The following is a 10,166-nucleotide window of genomic DNA, read 5'->3' as shown; positions in this document are numbered from 1 at the left end:
GCGGAAAGGTTGTAATTTGCTCAAGGTGATCAGTGTATATTTTTGTGCGGGCCACCAAATGCCAGAGAAACCTCTTGATGTAGAATAGAATGTCCCTATTTTCATTGGAGAAATGTTGGAGGGCATGTGTAACACATTGCAGTAATCTAACCTAGAGGTTACTAGAGCATAACTGACAGTAGTCAGGCTATCCCTGTCCAGACAGGGGCACAGCTGGGCCACCAACCGAAATTTATGGAAGGCACTGTGGCCACCTGAGTCTCGAGCAACTGCAAAGGATTCAGAGGTATGGGAGAACTAAATTATTTACTCAATTGGGCAAAGTATACAACCTCAACCATTATGATATTGTTGCTGACTCAGGATAGCAATTGAGTCAGGTACATATTGTTCTGATGCACTCTTCTTTTAGCTTTTGGTGGGTGACTGGGGGGAGGGAACTGAGGAAGAAAGAGAAATTAAAATTTAAGCAGATAAAAATCCCAAGTGGGTTCTCTTTTTCTGATGACATTTGGTGAAATCAAAATAGCAGGCACCAAATGTATTCTGGAAATGAAGGCTTTCTGTCCTCAGGGAGGGCGGATGATAGTCTCCTTACTTGGAAGACACAGGTCTCTGGAGATGTTTAAGCAATCGCACACCTCAGGGGTTGGGCGGAAGGCAGCGTTGGGGGGACTGAACTTCGGCTTTCTGGGTAGCAGATTCCCGACGCACATGAAGCAAATGAGAACACAGGCAACAGCACAAACAAAAAGGGAGATGTAACATGACAAAGGCAGAAGGTTTATTGTTATGTACAAAGACAGGAGAGCTAAGTGCATGCAGATGCCCACACAGACACACAATGTAGCTGAAAAATACACATTCACAAAGAGAAGGACAAACAAGCATGTGTGAAGACAGAGGATGCTCTTGATGACGAGGTGGTTAAAGAAAGCGACAGTCTGCAGGGTTGCATTGAGAACACCAGCATTAAAAGCATGTATACAGTTCAATAAGACTAGAACACAGCTTTTCAGTATTGTGTTAGTGATCACATAAGACACATCATACGTATACAGTTTCCCTCCGATATCAGGCTCCTAGCTCTGCACAAATATTCAGAGGGTTATTTATACGCTCCGTGTCTATCTTATATGGTTTTTGTGCTTGATCTATTTTTCATCTCGTGAAATAGCAGCACAGTATGCAAGGGAAATGCCCCCTGAGAGTTCAAAGTTTCCAAATTCCATGTTTCCTTACACCAACCTAAAATGCACCTTGCTTTTTGTAGATCCCTTTGTGGTGCTTAGCGCTCGTTCAAGTTTCTATTCTTTCCCTTATGTGCCTATAAAGGCATCTTATCTATGGCAATCAGCTCTGAGCTCTTTTGTAATGGATTTAAAAAATAGTATGCTTCAGCTATGACAATCTCTAAGGCAACCTTCTCCAACCGTGTGGGATGCCCTTCCTGCACAAATCCCAATGGGTTTCCGGCACCAGTGAAAAATGTATCTGTTCACCCAGGCCTTTGGTTACACTGGATGTGGAGCTTCCAACCTGCCCCTGCTGGTCTTATTTATTGCTGTATGTAATGTGGTGTTATTTAATTTGTGACAGTGCTATATTTTTTTTAGAAAAAGAGGTGCCAGAATGCTTTGCTTGTTCTCTTAAATGCCAATGGTGTCTACCTGAGAGGTGCTGGAACTGAGTTCCTGCTGCGAAAAAAGGCCCTGGTTTTACACGGATTGTTTATTTTATACAGATTTATTTAATAAATCTGTAACCCTACGCTTCCTCCCAAAGAAGTCCAGCGCAGCAAACAACAAGTGATAAAACTACAAAAAAACAGCTTTTGAAACTATTCCAATAAAGATGCAGGCTGGGAAAGATCTCAACTTAGAAGGCTTATGGGAAAACGGAAGGTCTTCTGTAGGTGCTGGAAAGACAATGGAGATGGCCCATGTCTAATATTCAAGGGGAGTGCATTCCAAAGGGCAGGTGCCACAACACTAAAGATCCAATTTCTACATTATGTGGAAAGGACTTCTTGATAGGGGGGGGGGGTCTTTAGGAGACTTGCACTGGCATAGCACAGTGATAGATTGGCTGGAAATATAAGGGGTGAAGAGTCTTTTAGGAACGAGGCAAACCCCCTTGGGAGGGCTGTGTAGTCTGAAATGTGGTATACAAATAAATGTAAAAACGAAATCTTGATGCCCTGGACTTTAACTCACATCAGCCTCTGCCAGCAAAGGGAGATGTATTCCAAAATATCTGGATTACATCTGTTTACTTGTTACAGCCCAGTAATTAGTTTATATTATCAGTAGTGGCTGAGAGAACGCCTTTTACTCAATTGCACGATACACGACTTTTCTCATTCGTAAGAACTTCAGGGCATTGGTGGTACATTTGTTCTTTGGTACCAAAGCCAAATTGTGATCTGGGGTGGGAAGAGGAAGGGGGATTTATCATTTAAAGAATTAATTCAACTAATAAACAAGTTAGTTTACCTCTTGTTTTTTTCTCCTGCACTAGCAGACATTATTATTATTTTTGATTAAATTTATATACCGCCCTTCATCTGAAGATCGCAGGGTGGTTTTTAATGTTTAATAGGAATATTAAATTGACTGCTTAAGTCCTTTTCAGTACAAAGCAATTTGCAACCAAAGTAAATAATAATAATAAAATCACAAACATCATTAAAACAGATTTAACAGTATAAGAAAGCTATAATAATAATAATTTATTATTTATATGCCACCGATCTGACCTCTTCAACGTTTGGTCTTTGGATGTTGCTGGACTACAACTTCCATTATTCATTTACCATAGACTAAGCTGGCTGGGGATGATGGGAATTGGAAGAACTCTGGCCTCCAAATTTCTTCTCAACTCTTAATGTTCTATGACTCTATTATGAGGCTAGCTTATTTACATTGTTTTCACACAATATTTTATGGATTGATCTTTTAAACATTTTCTGTATTTACTGATACTATGATTACAACCATACCTAACATGTTTCGAATAGTTATGTTGTGAGCCACTTCAGCCACAATTTTGTGGGAAAGCGCTATACAAATGGGAAGTATTTCAAATCCAAACTGCTAAGCAATTCCAGAGCAAAAAGAAGATACAGCTATTCTTTTGAAATATCAAAAACTTGCTTTAGGGATGTTTTGCTTTCATCTCACATTCAAAGCTGAACTGCACCAAGAAGCGTGAATCTGCTTCACAGCTTCTCCATCGGAATCAGGGCACCAAATAACGCACATTTTAAATATGCTCAAAATGTTAGAGAAACAGAATCAAGAAGAAGAAGAGGAGTTTGGATTTGATATCCCGCCTTTCACTCCCCTTTAGGAATCTCAAAGCAGCTAACATTCTCCTTTCCCTTCCTCCCCCACAACAAACACTCTGTGAGGTGAGTGGGGCTGAGAGACTTCAGAGAAGTGTGACTAGCCCAAGGTCACCCAGCAGCTGCATGTGGAGGAGCAGGGAAGCGAACCCGGTTCCCCAGATTACGAGACTACTGCTCTTAACCACTACACCACACTGGCTCTCTCAATCAGCGTGTGATTATGGTTACCCTCGCTGTTCTGATTCTTAGCCTAGCTGTACTTGTTTGGCCAGTCTTCCATTGTGCTCTGACGGCTTTAAAAACGACGCCCCCCATCTGACTGCTTAGTAGTCGTCCTGTTCCCCCCACTCCACCGCTGGGTCGTCATCCATGCGCAGAATGAGGTAGGAAAGAAGTTGAAAGAGGTTCTGCCACAACAAGAGAGAGACAAAGAAGGAGAGGTCGCTTACGTCTATCTCGCAGCGATCGCCGGCGTAGTTCAAGTCACAGATGCAGTTGAATTTGTTGAGCAGGTTCTGGCAGAGGCCCCCGTTGAGGCACGGGTCAGAGGTGCACTCGTTGATGTCCACTTCACATCTGCAAGATTTTTTTTTTTTAAAAGGTAAATACATGGGCCAACTACTCACTAATGTGAATGGAAAAGGTGAGACGGTGGTATAAATTAACTTTATTATTTATACCCCTCCCATCTGGCTGGGTTGCCCCTCCAACACACATGAAAACATTAAAAATGTCCCTATACAAGGCTGCCTTCAGATGTCTTCTAAAAGTTGTGTAGTTCTTTATCTCCTTGACATCTGATGTAGGGCGGTCCAAAGGGAGAAGACCCTCTGCCTGTAACTTCACTTCTCTCAGTAAGGGAACCGCCAGAAGGCCCTCACACATGGACCTCAGTGTCTGGGCTGAACGATGGGGATGGAGACACTCCTTCAGGTATACAGGACCGAGGCCACTTTCAATGGCTCACTGAAATCCTTGGCTCAGAAATAAAAATAACATTTTAGAGTCTAGACTACAGTGGTACCTCGGGTTAAGAACTTAATTCGTTCCGGAGGTCTGTTCTTAACCTGAAACTATTCTTAACCTGAAGCACCACTTTAGCTAATGGGGCCTCCTGCTGCTGCCGCGCCGCCGGAGCACGATTTCTGTTCTCATCCTGAAGCAAAGTTCTGAACCCGAGGTCTTATTTCTGGGTTAGCAGAGTCTGTAACCTGAAGCGTATGTAACCCCAGGTACCACTGTACAGCCCTTCTCTTTGACACCCTGTTTTTAGACTTGCTTTTCCAGTTTTCTTTTGTTCCAGAATACAGAGCTTTGATGAAATTACAAATGAAAAAAGAGAAGGGTTATTTAGTGGTGAATAGAATGTTTCTTTTTAGAACCCAGTGTTTTCCAGGATTGACTGGAGATACAGTCCTCTTTTTTTAGAAAAATAAATGCTGGGACTTGCCGTGAACAGCTCCCTTGCTCTCTTAAAATGGCAATGGCACCCTCGTGAGAAGTGCCAGAACTGTGTTCCGATGAGTTCCAGCTGAAAAAAAGCCCTGCTCCTGTTTCTATTGAGTCAAATTACCGCATGAAAAAATTATGATATGAAAAAAATTATGATTATTGTAATAATCTCACCGCCGTCCTGTGAAGCCTGGGAGGCACATGCATTCCAAGAGTCCTTGGAGCTCAGAACAGTTGCCGTAGTTGTAACAGGTAATATTTTTGATCTCATTCCCGCACACTGTAGACGGTAGCCGTATATATCTAAAGCGAAACAACAGTGGTAAGCCTACAAAGTCACTTTCCCCTATTATTTTGTACCTCAATCTGCGACTTTTGTCTTCTGGGGGTTTTCCTGTTGTTATTCTGTCTCTCACAGCTACGATAAACCTACCATTGAAATTATGGACTGGTCATTTCTTCGTCAGAGACCAAACGTGCAAATTTAGCAGGGGATCAAATACTTTCCCCCCTCACTGTACATGTTTCCTTGTATGTAGGGATGGAGAAGAGATCAGGTTTGGTTAGGACAGTGTTTCTCAAACGTGGGTCCCCGGCTGTTGGACTAACAACTCCCATCGTCATCCCTAGCTAGCGGGACCAGTGGTCAGGGATGATGTAGTCAAACAGCAGGTTTGAGAAACACTGGGGTACGATTTTAATGTCAACTTACCTAATTCTCACTTTTGAAAGCAACGTGTGAGCTGAAACACAGCTATCCTTTGAAATTCACCCCTCCTAATTTTGCTATGCACTTCTCTCTGGGCATGAGTCTGCATGGCTTTGCCTTCGCCCTGCCGCTTTCCCCTGGAAAACCCACAAATTTAGCACTAAATTTGAACAAACAACAATCCACAGAAAACCTGATTACCATTAGTTCTGATTCAGTGCTAAATCTCTATCTGTTTAGACAAAGTTTCCCAACCTTAGGTCTCCAGCTGATTTTTTTTTGGACTACAATTCCCACCATCCCTGACCACTGGTCCTGCTAGCTAGGGATGATGGGAGTTGTAGTCCAAAAACAACTGGAGACCTAAGTTTGGGAAACCCTGCTTTAAACACTATTAGAAAAGAACCAGTCCTATCTACACTTATCTGGGAGCAAAGCACCATTCGCAATGATGGACATTTACAAGACTGAGGGTGCCCACGACGTTACCTGATTTCCTCACCATGCAACTCTTAGTAGTGCAATTGCAAACCCAGGGGGTTTGTCCAGCTTTTAACCACTGCCTCATTTAAGAGATCGGAAGCGACTGATACTGTAGCGGGTGAATTTCTTCATCAGGCTTCAGGACAGTACCTGCAAAACCTTCCGGTGAAATTCCCGGCACATAGGCAGGAATAGCCGTTAATCTCATCTACACAGGTGGCTCCATTTGCACACAGGTGGCCCCGGCAGTCGTCAATGTCTTCTTCGCACCTCGACCCCGTGTAGCCCAGATCACACATGCACTTGTACATTGCGACTCTGTCGCTGCAGTTTCCGTGCACACAGGGATTTGATGCACACTCATCAATGTTGGTTTCGCAGTGGGTTCCAGTCCAACCCTCGGCGCACGTGCAGCTATAATAAGAGTAGAAGTCTTCGCATATCCCGTTGTGCATGCAAGGGTTTGAGCTGCAAGCGTCCAGTGGAAGGCAGCCAGTGACGACGGGGTTGGCAGATATCTTGAGGAACTGCTCTTCCTGTGGTTTCTTCATATAGCCATCAATGGTTTCAAAGTAGGAGAGGTGGATGCCACCAATTCCCACAGTGCTCATGCACCCTCTGAGCCCGTCCAGGTTATCAAAAGCTTTGTCAGCAAGGTAGATATCTGTCTCTTCTCTCAAGAAGTTGAGGTTTCCTGTGGCAACCGTACTTGTTGTGATGTCTTCCTTGTCATTTATATCCATGAGCCATCTCGAGGACTGAGATAAGGGCTCCATCATTGAGAAGGTCACCTGGTGCAGGATCCCATCATTCACTGGCCGCGAGCTAGCCAGGCTCAGCGTATACAAGCTGTTGCCACTTTGCAACTGGAACACCAATCTGGCATTCTGGATGCGGATGGTGACAAACTCTGGCTCCTTTTCTGCGTAAAGCAGGATCACGTCCGAGTCCCGAGTCCGAAAGCCAAAGGTTATGTTGGTGAGGTCCCTGCTGATGTTCCCATTGCTTCTGTAAAATATTGCACTGCTCCTGCCGCTAAAAATTGCATTGGCAATGCCTGTGTAGAGATAGCAAAAGGCATTAAGCATCTAGGAGTGGTGTACTTAGTCATGCACATTACATTTTATTTAACTTTTTGTTTTTTGCCTTTATATACTGGCAAGATAGCTTAGTGCCCTGGACTGCTTTTATAGCCATTAAAAATGCAAACAAACAAACACCTTCCCTCTCAGTATATGGATGGAAGATTGAGATAAAATGGTGATAGAGGGATATGTATCAAGAGAGAGAGAGTTCTGCTCAATTCATTATGTCATAGTTTCAGCTCCCACAAAAAAGGTAAAGGACCCCTTGGACGGTTAAGTCCAGTCAAAGGCGACTATAGGGTCACGGTGCTCATATTATTATTATTATTATTATCTCACTTTCAGGCCAAGGGAGTCAGTGTTTGTCCACAGACAGCTTTCCAGGTCATGTGGCCAGCGTGACTAAACTGCTTCTGGCACAATGGGACACCGTGATGAAAACCAGAGCTCACGGAAACGCCGTTTACCTTCCCGCTGCAGCGGTACCTATCTACTTCCACTGGCATGCTTTCAAACTGCTAGGTTGGCAGAAACTGGGACAGAACAACAGGAGCTTACCCCATTGCGAGGATTTGAACTGCCAACCTTCTGATCGGCAAGCCCAAGAGGCTCTGTGGTTTAGACCACAGCATCACCCGCATCCCGCAGCACCCTGCAGCGCCCTCTAGCCTCAGTGCCCAGTGTGGTGGAATGAGTCATGCGGCCCTAAATCCACCTCTGGTCTAGCGGGTGCTGAAAAGGCGACAGAGATGCCTGGATAAATGACTGGATTTTTATCCAGTGTTCTTATAAGGGACCTTAACCGTGTTTTTCTAGTGTAGTGGCTGCACAATGCCTCAGTACCCCTAATGTCTAGCTGTTTTTGCACCCAGTAATGCTACCGCTTAGCAAATTCTCTCCTGCAGTATAAGGCGAATGAAGTTGCTAGGAAACACTCAACTTCAGAGTGGTGCTATGTACGGCAACAAATGCCCCAATAAATTCATCACAATGCCTGAAACACTTGTGGAAAAAAATTAACACTGTGTTGCCTTAGTCCCTCAAAGTTAAGGAGATGGGGGTTGGGCGTTAGGGTTTTTCAGGGGTGGGGAGAGGGGAATACTTGCATTCAAATCCTCGATGCACCAGCTGGCATTGGGCTTCATGGGGGCACGGACTGAGTTCGCACCATTTTACGTCCTCGCAGGCTTTCCCAGCTGTATTTGGTGGGCAGGTGCAGGTGAAGTCATCCCAGATGGAATAGCAAACGCCACCGTTTTGGCAGGGGTTCGGCTAAAGAGGAGAGAGGGGAGTCAAATGTAAGGAAGTATCTCTAGCAAGGCAATCAAGGAAAGTGGCTGTGGGAGAAAGAAAGAGGCTGACTTATTTCCTATGCCCACTGCTCTGTCATGTTTCCGCATTTTCCTCATTTAAAAAGTGCCATGAAAACACGCTCTGCTGCTGTAAATGCCTACAGTGGTACCTCTGGTTACGTACGCTTCAGGTTACATACACTTCAGGTTACACACTCCACTAACCCAGAAATAGTGCTTCAGGTTAAGAACTTTGCTTCAGGATAAGAACAGAAATCGGGCTCCAGCGGCAGCAGCAGTGGGAGGCCCCATTAGCTAAAGTGGTGCTTCAGGTTAAGAACAGTTTCAAGTTAAGAACAGACCTTCGGAACGAACTAAGTACTTAACCTGAGGTACCACTGTACTGGAAAAGTGCCCAAATACAATTGTGGGTGCTTTAGATAAGGAAAACAGGAGAGATGGGGGTGGGGTTAAATATCCCTTCCCCAGAGCTGCTGCTCCAGTCAAAACCAGGGTCTCCAACTGATGACAGTACAGATGTATCAATGGTCTTAGCATAAGGCAGCTGTCTGTATTCTATAGGATTAATGGTCTCAATTAATCATAGCTAGCGGTTGTATCCAATGCTAGCCCTACTCAGAGGAAATCCACTGAAAATCAATGGACATGACTAACTCAGTTTCGTTAATTTCAGTGGGTCTACTCCAGGGTTTCCCAAACTCGGGTCTCCAGTTGTTTTTGGACACTAGTCCTACTAGCTAGGAATGATGGGAGTTGTCGTCCAAAAAACAAAAACAAAAACAGTTGGAGACCCTGCTCCAGAAACAGTTTGGGAAACCCTAGTCTACTCTCACTAGAACAATTGGGACACAACCCTAATGCTATGAGACTAGTCAGTTATTCATGACTAGGTTTCCCCCATCGATTTTAATGGGACTTTTTCTGGATTGGGGCCAATCATTTTCAGGCTGTCTGGGAACTCACAAAGTATAGTGAGGAACCAGGAACATGGGATGGCCTCATCCAGCATACTGAATTCCTTTTGTGATAATTGCGGGTGTACAGTACCGTTTCAAGGTACTGTTGTAATCCAATTGCTTTCTGTAGTGGTCTGTATTGCTAAAGCTCATTTCCGACATGCCAAAAGGAAAATATTCCTGCCTGGCAGAATTGACTTTTTTATTTTTTTCCAAATCTATGATTCTATAAGATTATCACAGTTGTATTACCTTATCATATCAGACAAGCTTAGATAATATATATTTCTTTTGTTCTGAAAACCACTTAAACAGACCATTTGATTTAGTCCTAGGAGAATGGATATCAAAAGATGAAGAAGAGATGATTGAAGGCGAAAGTGGTCAAAGGGAGGAAAGGAGGCGTGTCAAGTAAAGCCTTTACCAAATAAGAATGGGAAATGTTTTTGCAAACAGCTCTTGGCGAAATCCGGTGGTGCCCTGAAACCTTCCTCTTTAAAAAGCCTTTGTAGAGAATGCACAATACAAAGAAGGCCTTTCTGGCTAGAGAGTGTTGAGCACGCATAGGTTTGCTGCATATCAAGGCCTGAACTTTAGCAAAAGGCCATCACACATGATTTCAGTGCAAAAGATTCCAGTTTCAATCCCTTGTGACTCCAGGCAAGCCTGGAACAGATGCCTGGTCTGAAACAATGGAGAATCGCTCCCACCTAATATAGACAACTGATGCTCTTGCATCTTCCTGCCTTCTTCCTTGCTGGACCACAGGCTGGTTGTGTCGGCTTTTTGGTGAGTCCACAAAAGAGCTCTCTGGGTTTG

General features: G+C 44.0%; 1 protein-coding gene across 8 annotated transcripts in view; it reads right to left on the bottom strand.

The window, feature by feature from the left end:
* CRB1 (crumbs cell polarity complex component 1) overlaps positions 1 to 10,166 on the bottom strand; it is a 146,218-nt gene that overhangs the window by 18,558 nt on the left and 117,494 nt on the right. For 7 of the 8 annotated variants that reach the window (XR_013392852.1, XM_077928368.1, XM_077928371.1 and 4 more), the window contains 4 exons: positions 8,185 to 8,350; positions 6,144 to 7,050; positions 4,976 to 5,104; positions 3,799 to 3,925 (listed from right to left, as the gene is read on the bottom strand). Coding sequence is in view for 7 of the 8 variants with exons in the window: in XM_077928368.1 (XP_077784494.1) it covers positions 3,799 to 3,925; positions 4,976 to 5,104; positions 6,144 to 7,050; positions 8,185 to 8,350 (1,329 nt within the window). In the remaining variant the exon portion in view is untranslated. Of the gene's footprint in view, positions 1 to 287; positions 441 to 3,798; positions 3,926 to 4,975; positions 5,105 to 6,143; positions 7,051 to 8,184; positions 8,351 to 10,166 lie in introns of those variants that run through there. The other variant, XM_077928370.1, reaches the window with a different exon arrangement.

Source organism: Podarcis muralis, chromosome 5 (genome assembly GCF_964188315.1).
Source record: "Podarcis muralis chromosome 5, rPodMur119.hap1.1, whole genome shotgun sequence".
Taxonomy (NCBI): Eukaryota; Metazoa; Chordata; class Lepidosauria; order Squamata; family Lacertidae; genus Podarcis; species Podarcis muralis.
The sequence above is the reverse complement of the archived record's forward strand: the minus strand, read 5'-3'. Positions and strand labels throughout refer to the sequence as shown.